This window comes from Falco cherrug, chromosome 20 (assembly GCF_023634085.1).
Source record: "Falco cherrug isolate bFalChe1 chromosome 20, bFalChe1.pri, whole genome shotgun sequence".
Lineage (NCBI taxonomy): Eukaryota > Metazoa > Chordata > Aves > Falconiformes > Falconidae > Falco > Falco cherrug.
Genome location: NC_073716.1, coordinates 6,800,630 through 6,816,747, shown reverse-complemented (window position 1 = coordinate 6,816,747; position 16,118 = coordinate 6,800,630). Strand labels below are relative to the sequence as shown.

Genomic DNA, 16,118 nt, shown 5'->3' with positions numbered 1-16,118 from the left:
GGGCTGTATGGTGCTGTATGAGCCATACAGAGTCCTACAGGGAAGTATAGGGGCTGTACAGTCTGTATAGAGCCCCACAGGGCAGTATAGAGGCTGTATGGTGCTATATGAGCCATACAGAGCCCCACAGGGCAGTATAGGGGCTGTACGGTGCTATATGAGCCATACAGAGTCCTACAGGGCAGTATAGGGGCTGTACGGTGCTATACAGTCTATACAGAGCCCCACAGGGCAGTATAGGGGCTGCAGGGTGCTATATGGGGCACACAGAGCCCTACAGGGCAGCATAGGGGCTATACAGTCTGTATAGAGCCCCATAGGGTAGTGTAGGGGCTGTATGAGCCATACAGAGCCCTACAGGGCAGTATAGGGGCTGTACAGTCTGTATAGAGCCCCACAGGACAGTATAGGGGCTGTACGTACCTTATGTGCCGTGGGGGCCCCCTGGGTGCTATAGGGGCCCTGCGGACCCCTCACCCCGGCTGGCACAGACCCCTTGCAGGTGGTATGGGGGCTATAATGACCCCCCCCACCCCCCCGGGGCAGTATAGGGGGGTATAGCCCCCTGGGCTGTGGAGGGGGTTATGGAGACCCTATGGCTAATAGAGGGGTTGTATGGCCCCCCGGGCCCTGGGGCTATATGGCTCCTATATCTAGGCACTGTATAGAATGTATAGGGGCTCCTTGTGGCTCGTCAGGGCTCCATAGGGACCATGTGGATCCCCATAGGCTTCTAGGGGCTGTACAGATCCCCAGGAATCTATAGGGCCTGTATGAATCCCCAGGGATCTGTAGGGGCTGTAGGGATCTCAAGGGATCTATAGGGGCTGTACGGACCCCAGAGACCTATAGGAGCCCTCGTAGATCCTTGGGGGACTTATAGAGGCCCTTGTAGATCCCTGGGCCATAGGAATCCTCAGGGATTTATAGGGGCTGTATGGATCCCTGGGAATCTATAGGGGCCACCTGGATCTCCAGGGATCTATAGGGGCCGTAGGGATCTCAAGGGATCTATAGGGGCTATACGGACCCCAGAGACCTATAGGAGCCCTTGTAGATCCCTGGGGGACCTACAGAGGCCCTTGTAGATCCCTGGGCCATAGGAATCCTCAGGGTTCTATAGGGGCCCTATAGGTTCCCCAGGGATCTATAGGCGGCCATACGGGGCCTGGGTCCTCCCCCGGCTGTTGGGGGGGGTGGTGTTTGGGGGCGGTTGCCGTGGCGACGCCCGGTTATTTTGGGGAGAGGGCGGTGACGTAGCGGGAGGGGGCGGGGCCAGCGCCGGGGACCCAGGCGTCCGGGACACCCCCCACCCACCCCCCCTGTCCATCACCCCGCCGCGTCGCCACGGCAACCGCAACCCTCGGCAACGCGCCGGCCCCGCCCCCGCCCGCCGCGTCTCCATGGCAACCGCCAGCCCGCCGGAGGGGGGGGCGGGGGGGGCGGGGGGGGGGTGGGGTGTCGAGCGGCGCGCTCCGCGCATGCGCCTGGGGCAGGCGAGCCCACTGCCCCAGGGACCCCACCTTGGGGGGGGGGGGGGGGCAAGACCCCCATTTCAGTCGGGGCAGCCCCCCCTTTAAAAATAAAAACTGTGGGGGTCTCCATCATGGACCCAGGCATCCGGGCCCCCCCTCTTCTTAATTTTGGGTGGGGGCAAGACCCCTCTTTCTACCTCAGAAGGACCCGCGCCTGTGTGTGTGTCCCCCCCCCCCACCCCGGGCGTCCCCCGGCCCCCCCTCCCCACGCAGGCGCAAACGGCTCCACCGGCCGCCGGGGCCCTGTGGGTGCTGCTGCTGCAGAGCCGCGCCCCCCCCCCCCCCCCCTCCCCCAACCCAAACAACCCCGGGGACTCCCCCCCCACCACCCCGTGGGGGTCTCCCCACCTCCGTGGGTGCCCCCTCCCGCCATGTGGTGCCTGCAGTGCACCGCCGACCGGCGGCGGGGTCCGCTCCGGCAGCGCCTGCTGCACGGGTGAGTTGGGGACCCCCCCGGGACCCCCCCCCCCCCCAAAATCTTTTACACCCCCCTCATACACCACCCCCCCCCAAACACCCCCCACCCCCCATCATCATTTACCTCACCCAAACCATCGGGGACCCCCTGTGCGCCTTCCCTGCCCCCCCACCCCGGGTTGCCCACCCCACCCCCGGGTTTGCCCCTCCCCCTCGGGTTTTGGGGGTCCCCCCGGCTTTCCTGCACTCCCCCCCCCCCCCCCCCCCCCGCCGGATTACCCCCCCTCCCCCATTCCTGGACGCCTGGGTCCCCAGCAAGGGCGGGGGCACGGATGCCTGGGTCCCCCGGGGCTGGGGGGAGGGCTGCCTGTGTCCCCACGTCCGTGTGTCCCCATGTATGTCCTGTGTCCGTGTGTCCCATGTCCATGTATGTCCCGTGTCTCATGTCTATGTATGTCCTGTGTCCATGTATCTGTGCCCCTCTGTGTCCGTGTGTCCACTTATATCCAATGTCCATGTGTCCCTGTGTCCCCATGTCTGTGTCCACATATGTCCATATACGTCCCATGTCCACGTGTCCCTGTGTCCCCAGGTCTGTGTCCACATATGTCCCCATACGTCCCATGTCCATATGTCCCGTGTTGGTCATATCCCTGTGTCCTCATGTCCCTGTATCCTTGTGTCTCCTGTCCGTGTGTCCAGGTATGTCCATGTGTCCACGTGTGTGTCCTGTATCTCTGTGTCCCCATGCCCATGTATGTCCCGTGTCCATGTGTCCACATATGTCCCGTGTCCATGTGTCCACATATGTCCCATGTCCATGTGTCCCTGTGTCCCCATGTCCCAGTGTCCCTGTGTCCCCATGTCTGTGTCCACATATGTCCCATGTCCCCCTGTCCATGTGTCCCTGTGTCCCCATGTCTGTGTCCACATATGTCCCATGTCCCCCTGTCCATGTGTCCCTGTGTCCCCATGTCTGTGTCCACATATGTCCCATGTCCCCCTGTCCATGTGTCCCTGTGTCCCCATGTCTGTGTCCACATATGTCCCATGTCCCCCTGTCCATGTGTCCCTGTGTCCCCATGTCTGTGTCCACATATGTCCCATGTCCCCCTGTCCATGTGTCCCTGTGTCCCCATGTCTGTGTCCACATATGTCCCCATACGTTCCATGTCCATGTGTCCCGTGTTGGTCATATCCCTGTGTCCCCATGTCCCTGTCCCCCTGTCTGCTGTGTCCATGTGCCCCCATGCTGGTCATGTCTCCATGTCCCTCTGTCTCCACGTCCATGTGTCCCATCTCTGTGTCCCCCCATGTCTCTGTCCCCATGTCAGCCATGTGTCCCGTGTCCCTATGTCCCATGTCCATGTGTCTGTGCTTCCTGACGTCCCCATGGTCCCTGCTCAGGTGACTTCAGGCTGTTTGAGGGATCTGGGGCGGCCTCGGGGGGGCCTTGAGGCTATTTGGGGGGTCTCGGCGAGGTCTGGGGGGGGGTGTGTCTCAGGGGGTTTGGGGGGGCTCCCGACATGGGGGTGACGTGGTGTCCCCGCAGCGTGGATGGCGAGGCGCCAGGCAGCGAGGGTGGGGGTCCAGTGCCTGACAGCCCCGGGCGACCCCCCCCATACCGTGGCCTCCCCCAACCGGCCCCCCAAGGGCCGGGGGGATCCGGGGGGGGCCCTGGGGGGGGCTCCCCGGGGTTGGCCTGGCCCCGGCTGCCACCCCAGCCCGCCAGCGTGGCCCTGCGCAAGCAGGAGGAGGAGGAGGAGAGCAAGAGGCCGAAGGCTCTGAGCGACAGCTATGAGCTCTCCACCGACCTGCAGGACAAGAAGGTACCTTGGGGACACCCAGGGACACCCCCAGCACCCCCCCGCGACTGTCCCCGGCCACGTGTGATTGTCCCCAGCCCCATCTGTGATGGTCCCCAGCCTCACGTGATGGTCCCCAGACATGTGTGAAGGTCCCCAGCCCCATGTGTGACCCCAGATGGTCACTGTCACCGCCTGAGGCTCCATCCTCATGCAAGGCCACCGTGCCCCCACCCCGCTGCCGTCCCCCTTTCCCGGGGTGTTGTCTCACCTGTGTCCTTCTCCTGCCCTGGCCCCTCCCTGGCCACCTCTGGCACCCTGATGTGTCCCCATCCCTGTGTCCTGATGATCCACGTCCCCATCTCCGTGTCCCCGTCCCCATGTCACCCATATCCCCATCAATGTCCCCATCAATGTCCCCATCTCCATGTCACCATCCCCACGTCCCCATCCCTATGTCCTGATCCACATCCCCATCTCCATGTCCCCATCTCTGTGTCCCTGTCCCCATCTCGCATATCCTGTGCCTCCATGTCCCCATCCCCATGTCACCCATATCCTCATCAATGTCCCCATCAACGCCCCCATCCCCATGTCCCCATCCCTATGTCCTGATCTGTGTCCCCATCTCCATGTCCCGATCTCCATGTCCCCCGTATCCATCGCTGTCCCATCAATGTCCCCATCCCTATGTCCTGATCCACATCCCCATCTCTGTGTCCCTGTCACCATCTCCATGTCCCCATCCTCATGTCCCCTGTATCTCCATCCCTGTCCCCATCCCCATGTCCCCATGCCTATGTCCTAATCCATGTCCCCATCTCCGTGTCCCTGTCCCCATCAACGTCCCCATCCCCACGTCCCCATCTCTGTGTCCCTGTCCTCATCTTGTCCCCATCCCCTTGTCCCCCTTATCTCCATCCCTGTCCCCATCCCCATGTCCCCATCCCTACGTCCTGATCCATGTCCCCATCTCCGTGTCCCTGTCCCCATCAACGTCCCCATCCCCACGTCCCCATCTCCGTGTCCCTGTCCTCATCTTGTCCCCATCCCCTTGTCCCCCTTATCTCCATCCCTGTCCCCATCCCCATGTCCCCATGCCTATGTCCTAATCCATGTCCCCATCTCCATGTCCCTGTCCCCATCAACGTCCCCATCCCCACGTCCCCATCTCCGTGTCCCTGTCCTCATCTTGTCCCCATCCCCTTGTCCCCCTTATCTCCATCCCTGTCCCCATCCCCATGTCCCCATCCCTATGTCCTGATCCATGTCCCCATCTCCGTGTCCCTGTCCCCATCAACGTCCCCATCCCCACGTCCCCATCTCCGTGTCCCTGTCCTCATCTTGTCCCCATCCCCTTGTCCCCCTTATCTCCATCCCTGTCCCCATCCCCATGTCCCCATGCCTATGTCCTAATCCATGTCCCCATCTCCATGTCCCTGTCCCCATCAACGTCCCCATCCCCACGTCCCCATCTCCGTGTCCCTGTCCTCATCTTGTCCCCATCCCCTTGTCCCCCTTATCTCCATCCCTGTCCCCATCCCTGTCTCCCCATCCCTACGTCCTGATCCACGTCCCCATCTCCGTGTCCCTGTCCCCATCGACATCCCCCATCCCCACGTCCCCATCTCCGTGTCCCTGTCCTCATCTCCTTGTCCCCATCCCCATGTCCCCCTTATCTCCATCCCTGTCCCCATCCCCGTGTCCCCATCCCCGTGTCCTGATCCACGTCCCCATCTCCATGTCCCTGTCCCCATCAACGTCCCCATCCCCTTGTCCCCCTTATCTCCATCCCTGTCCCCATCCCCATGTCCCCATCCCTATGTCCTGATCCACGTCCCCATCTCCGTGTCCCTGTCCCCATCGATGTCCCCATCCCCATGTCCCCATCTCCGTGTCCCTGTCCTCATCTTGTCCCCATCCCCTTGTCCCCCTTATCTCCATCCCTGTCCCCATCCCCATGTCCCCATCCCTATGTCCTGATCCATGTCCCCATCTCCGTGTCCCTGTCCCCATCGACATCCCCATCCCCACGTCCCCATCTCCGTGTCCCTGTCCTCATCTCCTTGTCCCCATCCCCATGTCCCCTTTATCTCCATCCCTGTCCCCATCCCCACGTCCCCATCCCAATGCCCTGATCCACATCCCCATCTCTCCCCGTGTCCCCCCCCACGTCCCCTCCCGTGTCGTTCCCCCCCCCCCCCCCCCCCCCCCCAGGTGGAGATGCTGGAGCGCAAATACGGGGGCTACTTCCGCACGCGCCGCGCCGCCCGCACCATCCAGGCCGCCTTCCGCCGCTACCGCATGGCCCAGAAGTTCGAGCGGCTGCGCAGCGAGGGGGGGCGCGCCCGCCGCCTGGCCCTCCCCCGGCCTCCGCCTCCAGTTTTCCTTTGAGGAATACGACCGCGGACCCCCAGCCCCCGCCCCGGGACCCCCCCCCGCCGCCTCCCCCTTATTTCCAAGGCAAACCTGCCTCGCTGGACGAGGGGGTGTTGGGGGGACCCCGAAGGGCACCTCGATACGGGGGGTCTTGCCGGGCTGGTTTGGATGGGGGGGGTGGTCCCGCCGAGGGGGCGACGGCGGGAGGGGGGGCCGGGGTGGGGGGCGCTGGCAGCCCCCCCCGGCAGCTCTCGGCCTCTGCTGACTTTGGGCCCGGAGGAGCTGACCTGGAGGAGGCCTTTGCGCAGCAGGTAGGGGTCGTGGGGGGTCGTGGGGGTCATGGGGGGTCATGGGAGGCCACGGGGCTCATGGGGGCAGTGGGCATCACAGGGGGCACGGGGGTCACAAGGGCCATGGGGGCCATGGGGGTCACAGGGCTGTGGGAGGTCACAGGGGTCATGGAAGTTCCAAGGGCCATGGGGGGTCATGGGGGTCACAGGGTCCATGGGGGGTCATGGGGGTCACAGGGGTCATGGGGGATCATGGGGGATCATGGGGGCCGTGGGCATCACAGGGGGCATGGGGGTCCCAAGGGCCATGGGGGTCACAGGGGTCATAGGTCTATGGGGGGGGTCACAGGGGAGATGGAGGCCACAGGAGCTGGGGGGTTACGGGGTCACAGGGGTCCCCGGGGGCTGGGGGAAGGGGACGTGGGGGTCACCGGGACCCTCGGGGGGGGGGGGGGGTGTCCCGGGGAGTTGGGGGGCTGACAGGGTCTGTCTCGGCAGGTGAAGTCCTTGGCTGCTTCCATCGATGAGGCGCTGGGGGGGGGGGCGAGGGGTTCCCTCGGGGGCCTCGGCCCCCCCCCGCGGGTGACAGCGCTGCCACCTCCACCAGCGACGTCACCCTCTACCTGGATGAGGGGCTCCCCGGCTCCCCCCGCTCCCCGAGCGGCCCCCCAGCCCCGAGCCCCCCCCCGAAACTGGGGGTCCCCCCCCCACCCCCCGCCCCCACCGCCCCCCCCACCGCCTCCCACCAACCCCCCTGGCCCAGCTGAACGCTGGGGGGGTCCTGAAGACCCTCCTCGCCGCGGCCCCCCCTGCTTGGAGTGCCGGGGGCGGGGGGGCGGCGGCGGGGGGCACCCCCCTTTGCTGACGGTCGAGCCCCCCAGCGACAGCTCGGCCGACCTCAGCGACCGCTCTGACCGGGGCTCCATCAACCGGGGGGGTCCTTACGAACCCGAAGGGGCCGGGGGGGGCACGTTGCCCCGTAGTGGACCCCCCCATCGCTGCTTCCACCCCGAAGCCCCCCCCGCACCTCCCCCTGCCCCCCCGCCGCCCCCTGCTGCCGAGGAGGGGCTCGGAGGGGGACAACGAGAGCTTGGGGAGCAGCTCCAACTCCAACGAGACCCTCAACTGCTCCTCGGGCTCCTCATCCCGTGACAGCCTGCGACGCCCCCCCCCGCCCCCCCCCCCACCTCCTGCTGCCCCCCCGCAGCCCCCAGGTCCTTCTGGACCCCCCGGCAAAGCCACATACCAGCGGGGAACCGCGGCAGAGCTGGGACTCACCGGCGCTCAACAATGACGTGGTGCAACGCCGGCAGTATCGCATCGGCCTCAACCTCTTCAACAAGTGAGGGGGCAAAGGAAAATCGGGGGGGGCTGGGGGGGGCGGTGGCACCGTGGCGGACATGGGGTGGGGTCTGGTGGCCCTATAGTGGGACTACGTGGTGGTCTGGGTGAGCCTATGGAAGGGATTCTTGGTGGCCCTGTGGTGGAAGCAGGGTGATGTTCTAGGTGCCCCTATGGTATGGACACGGTGATGTTCTAGATGACCCTGTGGTGTGGACGCGGTGATGTTCTAGGTCACCCTGTGGTATGGACACGGTGATGTTCTAGATGACCCTATGGTGTGGACGCGGTGATGTTCTAGGTCACCCTGTGGTATGGACACGGTGATGTTCTAGATGACCCTATGGTGTGGACGCGGTGATGTTCTAGGTCACCCTGTGGTATGGACACGGTGATGTTCTAGATGACCCTATGGTGTGGACGCGGTGGTGTTCTAGGTGACCCTAGGGTATGGACGCGGTGATGTTCTAGATGACCCTATGATGTGGACGCGGTGATGTTCTAGATGACCCTATGGTGTGGACCGCGGTGATGTTCTAGGTCACCCTGTGGTATGGACATGGTGATGTTCTAGGTGACCCTAGGGTGTGGACGCGGGGGGTGTTCTAGGTGACCCTAGGGTGTGGACGTGGTGATGTTCTAGGTGACCCTAGGGTATGGACGTGGTGATGTTCTAGGTGACCCTATAGAGAAGATTGTCATCTTAGGTGACCCTACAACCAAAAGATGATGATGTTTAGGTGACTCCATAGATGCCAGAGTGACCCTATAGCCAGGAGAAGGTGACGTTCTAGGTCAGTCTATAACCAGGGTTGAAACAACGAGCCCCACGGCCGTCGGGGTGACCCTGTGCCCAACACCTTTGTAGGAAACCAGAAAAGGGGATCCAGTACCTGATCGAGAGGGGCTTCCTCTCGGACACCCCTGTGGGGGTGGCCCACTTCATCCTGGAGAGGAAGGGCTTGAGCCGGCAGATGATCGGCGAGTTCCTCGGCAATCGCCAGAAGCAATTCAACCGCGACGTCCTCGAGTAAGGAGCGGGGTACACATCGGATGGGGTGGGATACGCGTTGGGATGGGGTGGGATGCGCTCAGGGGCTCCCACCAGGACTGAGGCCCATCTTCTGTCTTGGGGGGGGTGGTGGGTCTCCTGCAGCTGCGTGGTGGATGAGATGGACTTCTCCGGGATGGAGCTGGATGAGGCGCTGCGGAAGTTCCAGTCCCACATTCGGGTGCAGGGGGAGGCCCAGAAGGTTGATGCGCTTGATTGAGGCCTTCAGGTGAGGGATGGTGATGGGTCCCTGTCCCCACCCTGCCTCCCCCGTCCCCAGGAAGGGGTTCTAGGTGACCCTATGGATCGAGAGGGAGGTGCTAGGGGTGGTGGCCCACACGTGCCATGGGGCGATGTTCTAGGTGACCCTGGGGATTGAGAGGGAGGTGCTAGGGGTTGTGGCCCATGTGCCATGGGGTGAAGTCCTTGGTGACCCTGTGGACCGAGTGGGGGTATTGGGGTTGGTGGCCCACACGGGACCAGCCAATGTCCTAGGTGACCCTGTAGAGTGGGAGGACATTGGAGACGGTGGCCTGGACCACACCGGGACTGCTGTGGGGTGCAAAGGCCATCCCAACCACATGGGGATGGCTGTGGGGCACCCTGACCCCATGGGCCGTGGGGATTGTCCACCCCGCAGCCAGCGCTACTGCGTGTGTAACGCGGCCCTGCTGCGCCAGTTCCGCAACCCGGACACCATCTTCATCCTGGCCTTCGCCATCATCCTCCTCAACACCGACATGTACAGCCCCAGCGTCAAGGCTGAGCGCAAGATGAAGCTGGAGGACTTCATCAAGAACCTCCGAGGTGAGGACTGTGGTCCCGTCTTGTCTCCCTGCCCCCGGTGTTGCGTTGTGTCCCCCCCCCCCCGCCTCCGCTCAGGAATGCGGGTTCTAGAGCAGGGGGCTGGGTGTCACACAGGGGTGGACAATGGGGAGGACATCCCCCGGGACATGCTCGTGGGCATCTACCAGCGCATCCAGAGCCGGGAGCTGCGTACCAATGACGACCACGTGTCCCAGGTCCCAGGCTGTAGAGCGCATGATCGTCGGCAAGAAGCCGGTGGGTTCACTCAAGGATGGGATGGGTTCTAGGTGACCCAAGGGGGAAGTTCTAGGTGACCCTATGGGGGGACGCTCTAGGTGGACCCGGGGGGATGGTCTAGGTGACCCAAGGGGGAAGTTTTAGGTGACCCTATGGGGGGGACGCTCCAGCTGACCAATGGGGGACGTTCTAGATGACCCAAGGGGGAAGTTCTAGGTGACACTATGGGGGGGCGCCACAGCTGACCAATGGGGGACGTTCTAGGTGGTCCAATGGGGGATATTGTAGGTGACGCTCTGGGGGGATGCTCTAGGTGACCCCAGGCTGGGACCCCAATGTTGAGGGTGCCGTGGCCATGGAGTGGGAGGTGGTGGCTGTGTCCTGCTGAGGCCCAGCCCCGGCGCTGAGCCCCCCCCCGTCCCCAGGTGCTGTCCCTGCCCCACCGGCGCCTGGTGTGCTGCTGCCAGCTCTACGAGGTCCCTGACCCCAACCCGGCCCCAGCGCCTGGGGCTGCACCAGCGGCGAGGTCTTCCTCTTCAACGACCTGCTGGTGGTGAGCTGGACCTCTGGGTCCCCTGAAGAGTAGGGGTGTCCCTGGGGTGGGATGGGGGTCACCCGTGAGGAGTCAAGGGGTCTCGCAGGTGCCTGGCTCCCCACCCTGGTGACCCAGTGGCCCCGGCAGGTGACGAAGATCTTCCAGAAGAAGAAGATCCTGGTGACCTACAGCTTCCGCCAGAGCTTCCCCCTCGTTGAGATGCACATGCAGCTCTTCCAGAATGCCTGTGAGCCCCACAGCCTGCCCCACTGCCCCACAGCCCCTTCAGGGGTGGTTCTTCTGCCCCCCGTGGTCCCATGGGGTCCACCACCAGATGTCCCTTTGCCCTATGGGGGTCCACCATGGAGTGTCTTCCATTGGATGTCCCATGCTGTCACCCATGGGGTGTTCCTTACCCCATGGTGTCCCCCATATGGATGTCCAGCTGCCCCAGGGTGTCCCCCATAAGATCTCCCATGGTGTCCCCCACTGGATGTCCCATGCTGTCACCCATGGGGTGTTCCTCACCCCAGGGTGTCCCCCATAAGATCTCCCGTGGTGTCCCCCATTGGATGTCCCATGGTGCCCCCATGGGGACATGTCCCCCCATGGGATGCTCCCCTACCCCACAGCACCTCCTGTGGGATACCTCCTCTCCTGGCCCCCCGAACCCCATGACCTCTGACCCCCCACAACCCCCCCCCCCCAACCCCCCAGATTACCAGTTCGGGATCAAGCTGCTGTCAGCGGCGCCGGGTGGGGAGAGGAAGGTCCTGATCGTCTTCAACGCCCGAGCCCGCAGGACCGGCTGCGCTTCGCCAGCGACCTCCGCGAGTCCGTGGGCCGAGGTGCAGGAGATGGAGAAGTACCGCGTGGAGGGTGAGCGGGGCACTGGGAGCACTGGGATGGGCAACTGGATGGGGAATGGGACCACTGAGGGAACTGGGATGGGCACTGGGGACACTGGGGGGGGGGAATGCTTGGATTGGCACTGGAATGGTTCTTGGCGTCAGTTGGGTGGGGAGTGGGGGATTGGGGGAACTGGGATGGGCACTGGGGTGGTTCCTGGGGTCACCTGGATGGGGACTGGGGACACTGGGACAGATACTGTGGGCACTGGGAGCGCTGCAATGTCCACCGGGGTATTCAATGGAGGCATTTTGATGGGGACTGGGAATGTTGGGGGGCACTGGGATGACTGGGGCCATTGTGTGTGTGTCCTGCAGCGGAGCTGGAGAAGCAGAAGGGGGGTGTCGGGGGCACGGGGGGGGGGACCCCCCCGCGAAGCCCTCAACGGGCTGAGCCGCAGCAGCCTGGAGGACGCGTTCGGGGCCGGCGAGGGGCTCAAGCGCAGCGCCCTCAGCAGCTCCCTGCGGGACCTCTCTGACGGCGGTGAGACTGGGGGGTGGGGTGGGGTCCCTGGGGGGGTGTAGGGGTCCCCCTGGGAGGGCATTTGGGGTGGTCTCGGGGGGCATCTGGGGGCCCTGGAGGGAATTTGGGGTGCTCTGAGGGGGGATTTGGGGTCTTGGGGAGGGGGCAGGTGGGTGTGGTCTGGGAGGGGGGCAGGTAGGGGGGTCTGGGGGGGGGGGGCAGTTGGGGTCCCATGGGAGTGCATTTGGGGTCCCCTGGGGGGCTTTTGGGGGGGTTTAGGGGAGCCTCTGAGGGTGTTGGAGTCGCCTGGGGGACGTTTGGGTGCTCTGAGAGGGGTAGGGGTCCCTTGGGGGGGGTTGGGGTCCCCGAGAGGGCATTTGGGGCACCCTGGGGGGGCAGATAGGGTGGTCTGGGGGACTGTTGGGGTCCCCTGGGAGGGTATTTGGGGACCCCTTAGGGGTGCCCCACCCCCATTTTGTGACACACATCCCCCCCCAATTGTGTGCCCCCCCTCACTGTGTGCCCCCCCCCCCACCCCAGGCAAGCGGGGCCGGCGAAACAGCGTGGGGGTCCCTCGACAGCACCATTGAGGTGAGCTGGGGGGGCGGGGGACTGCCACAAACCACTCCCCCTTTAAGCCCCGCCCCAGAGCCCCTTTGCCCTTAGAGAAAGGCCGGGGCTTGTGGCGAGGGGTGGTGCTTAATCTAGAGGGGTGTGTGCTTGTGCAGGGAGAGGGCGGGGTTTCCTCCAGGGGGTGTGGCTGTACAGCAATGGGATGGGGCCGTGTCTGAGGGGGTGCGGCCTGCCGGCCACAGGGGCGTGGCCTGTCGTCTTGACCCCGCCCCCTCCCGCAGGGCTCCATCATCAGCAGCCCCCCGGCCGCAGGCGCGGGGACCCCCGGGGGAGCCCCCGAGGGCTACAAGCCCCCCCCCCGGCCTGTCTCCAATTCCTCCTCCTTCCTGGGGTCCCTCTTCGGCAGCCGACGGGGCAAAGGCCCCCCGGACCCCCGCCCGGACCGGGGGGCCCCACTTCGGCTTCAGCCTCCCTCTTCCTCGGCTTCATCCTCGCATCACCATCACCCCCCCCCCCAGGCGCCCCCCCCCCCGCCTCCGAGGGGTCCCTCCAAGCTGCAGCGCTGCACGCCCAGTACTGCCACGGGGCCGGGGGGGCGGCGGCAGGGGGGGGGGCCCGGCCCCCCGCCGCCGCCCCCTTACCCCCAACAGCCCCCCCCTCCTTCTCGCCCTGCGCCCCCCCCGCCGCTGCCCGCCATCGCCGCCGGAGCCCCCCCCTCGCATCCACGGGGGGCCCCAACCCCCTTTGTCGGCCCCCCCCCAGCAGCACGGCCCTCCCGGCGGGGGGTTCCCCCCACCGCACCCCCCCATTACACCTTACACCGACCTGGCAAGAGGGGAGGTGCCCCCCCCCGGCCCCCCCCGCCAGCCCCTCTCCCCCCTACCTCTCTACAGCCCTGCGCCCCCCCACCACGGGCTGCCCCACGCTTACCCCCCCCGGCCCCCCCCCCACACCACCACCCCCCGCCGCCCCCTGCCCCCGCCAAGCACTTTGTTTTCGGTGGGGGTGGTGGTGGGGGGGGTCCGGCTGGGGGGCCCTGCGGGGGGGGTGGCGGTGGGGTGGCCCCCCCACCCCATCACCACCATCACCACCATCACCACCACCACCCGCCCCCCCCACTCCCCTATCCCCCCCCACCCTTCTTACCCCCCCTTTGCCCCCCCCCTCGCCCCACACACCCCCTCAGCCCCCACTCCCCCGCCGGCCCCACCTCGCCCCTGGCTCAAGCCAGCCAGGGCCCCCCCCCAAACCCAAGGGGGGGAAACCGCATCAGCACGTGGTCTGACCGCCCACCCCCCCTGCCCCGCCAGAGGACGGACACAACTCGTGGCAGCGATGGACAGCGCCGGCATGCTGGTATGCGGTGGTTATTTTGTAAACCCCCCCCCCCCCTTTCCCCCCCTCCCCCCCCCAAAAAAAAACAACACCCTGCACGTGGCTCGTGTTTGGCTGCTCACGGCCTCACCCCCGCGGGGGTCCCCCCCACCCCCGCCATCCCGGGGGGTCCGGCAGCGAGGATAGCCCCCTCCCTCCCCCCCCCCCGGCTCAGGCTGATTGTCACATGGCACTTTAACCCCCCCCCTCCCCTTCCAGCCCCCCCCCACCCCCCCCCCCCCCCACAAAAAAAAACGCCTGGGTCCCCTTTGCGGGCAATACCCGGCGGCTGCAGACCCAGGGAGGCGCACGGGGGGGACCCCGGCGTCAGGACCCCCCCCCCCCCCCCCCCCCCCCCGGGAGGACCCAGGCCCCCCGGGCCCGCATGCGCCCGTGCCGGGCTCTGTATATAAGAGACTGTATATTTGATGCTTCATAAACGGACCGGCCGGCCCTTGGCGTGTGACCTGCCTGTGCCCCCTTTTTTGGGGGGGGGATGACGACGGGCACAATGCACCTATAGGAGCTATAGGGGGTAGGGCTGTAGGCGTCGTGGGGGGCTGCTTTAAAGGCCGGGGGGGGGGGAGCTATACGGAGCGGGAGGTAGAGGGGTCCTGGGGCTATAGGGACCATAATAGGGACCCTGAGAGCTATAGGGGCCATAGTAGGGACCCTGAGGGCTATAGGGGGCATGGTAGGGACCTTAAGGGCTATAGGGACCCAGAGGGCTATAGGGGGCATAGTAGGGACCCTGAGGGCTATAGGGGCCATAGTAGGGACCCTGAGGGCTATAGGGGGCATGGTAGGGACCCTGAGGGCTATAGGGGGCATGGTAGGGACCCTGAGGGCTATAGGGGGCATGGTAGGGACCCTGAGGGCTATAGGGGGCATGGTAGGGACCCTGAGGGCTATAGGGGGCATGGTAGGGACCCTGAGGGCTATAGGGGGCATAGTAGGGGACCCTGAGGGCTATAGGGGCCATAGTAGGGACCCTGAGGGCTATAGGGGGCATGGTAGGGACCTTAAGGGCTATAGGGACCCTGAGGGCTATAGGGGGCATAGTAGGGACCTTAAGGGCTATAGGGGACCCTGAGGGCTATAGGGGGCATAGTAGGGACCTTAAGGGCTATAGGGACCCAGAGGGCTATAGGGGGCATAGTAGGGACCCTGAGGGCTATAGGGGCCATAGTAGGGACCTTAAGGGCTATAGGGACCCTGAGGGCTATAGGGGGCATAGTAGGGACCTTAAGGGCTATAGGGACCCTGAGGGCTATAGGGGCCATAGTAGGGACCCTAGGGGCTATAGGGACCCTGAGGGCTATAGGGGGCATAGTAGGGACCTTAAGGGCTATAGGGGCCATAGTAGGGACCCTGAGGGCTATAGGGACCCTGAGGGCTATAGGGGGCATAGTAGGGACCCTAGGGGCTATAGGGACCCTGAGGGCTATAGGGGCCAGGGGCCATAGTAGGGACCCTAGGGGCTATAGGGACCCTGAGGGCTATAGGGGCCATAGTAGGGACCCTAGGGGCTATAGGGACCCTGAGGGCTATAGGGGGCATAGTAGGGACCTTAAGGGCTATAGGGGCCATAGTAGGGACCCTGAGGGCTATAGGGACCCTGAGGGCTATAGGGGGCATAGTAGGGACCCTAGGGGCTATAGGACCCTGAGGGCTATAGGGGCCATAGTAGGGACCCTAGGGGCTATAGGGACCCTGAGGGCTATAGGGGCCATAGTAGGGACCCTAGGGGCTATAGGGACCCTGAGGGCTATAGGGACCATAGTAGGGACCCTAGGGGCTATAGGGGCTGGGGAGCTATAGGGGTCACAATGGGGACCCTGGGGCTGTAGTGGCCCGAGGGCTGTAGGGCCGTAATCGAGGCGCAGGGGCTATAGGGGCTATAGGTGCCGCTGGGTGGGGCAGGAAGGGCGGTGAAGGCACAGGGGGGCGGTGCGATTTGGGCGGGGCTGCCCTGGCCCGCCCCCGCCGGCCGTGGCCCCGCCCCTCGCCCCGCGGGCGGACGGCAGCGCACGCGCGCTGCGCCCCTTTAAACGTGCACAAGCAGCCCCGGCTCCTGCGCTGACCCAGCCGCGGAGGCGAGGATCCCTCCGCCGCCGGGAGGGGGCGGAGCTTGCGGACTATTTCTCCCTCGGTCCTCCCCCCCCCACCGCCTCCCGCCGGCCGAATCGCGGCGGTGGCCGTGGCGTATTGGGGGGTGTCGTCGCCCCCCTCTTCCTCTGTGGCGCCCTCGCAGGCGGTGTCGGCGGTGTCGCCGCGCTCAACGCCCTCCCTTCCCGCGGCGGAAGGAGACGGCGTCGTGAAGCGAGCCGCAGCACCGCCCGGGGCGGTGTGCGCTGCCGCGCCTGCGCAGTGTGTGCGTGCGCGCGGGGCGGGGGGGGGCGG

General features: G+C 65.5%; 1 protein-coding gene across 1 annotated transcript; it reads left to right on the top strand.

Moving 5' to 3' along the window:
• Window positions 1-1,862: 1,862 nt before the first annotated feature.
• Window positions 1,863-16,036, top strand: LOC114018039 (IQ motif and SEC7 domain-containing protein 2-like). Its single transcript, XM_055697826.1, is given in 27 exon segments — window positions 1,863-1,971; window positions 3,505-3,781; window positions 5,975-6,121; window positions 6,123-6,380; window positions 6,925-7,428; window positions 7,430-7,678; window positions 7,680-7,768; window positions 8,636-8,797; window positions 8,924-9,026; window positions 9,028-9,047; window positions 9,459-9,625; window positions 9,740-9,843; window positions 9,845-9,880; window positions 10,288-10,353; window positions 10,355-10,384; window positions 10,386-10,415; window positions 10,545-10,644; window positions 11,115-11,183; window positions 11,186-11,238; window positions 11,240-11,276; window positions 11,624-11,651; window positions 11,653-11,789; window positions 12,309-12,334; window positions 12,336-12,359; window positions 12,623-12,852; window positions 12,854-13,540; window positions 15,970-16,036. Coding segments are annotated over 27 exon segments (3,765 nt in total). The 5' UTR covers window positions 1,863-1,906.
• Window positions 16,037-16,118: the final 82 nt, after the last annotated feature.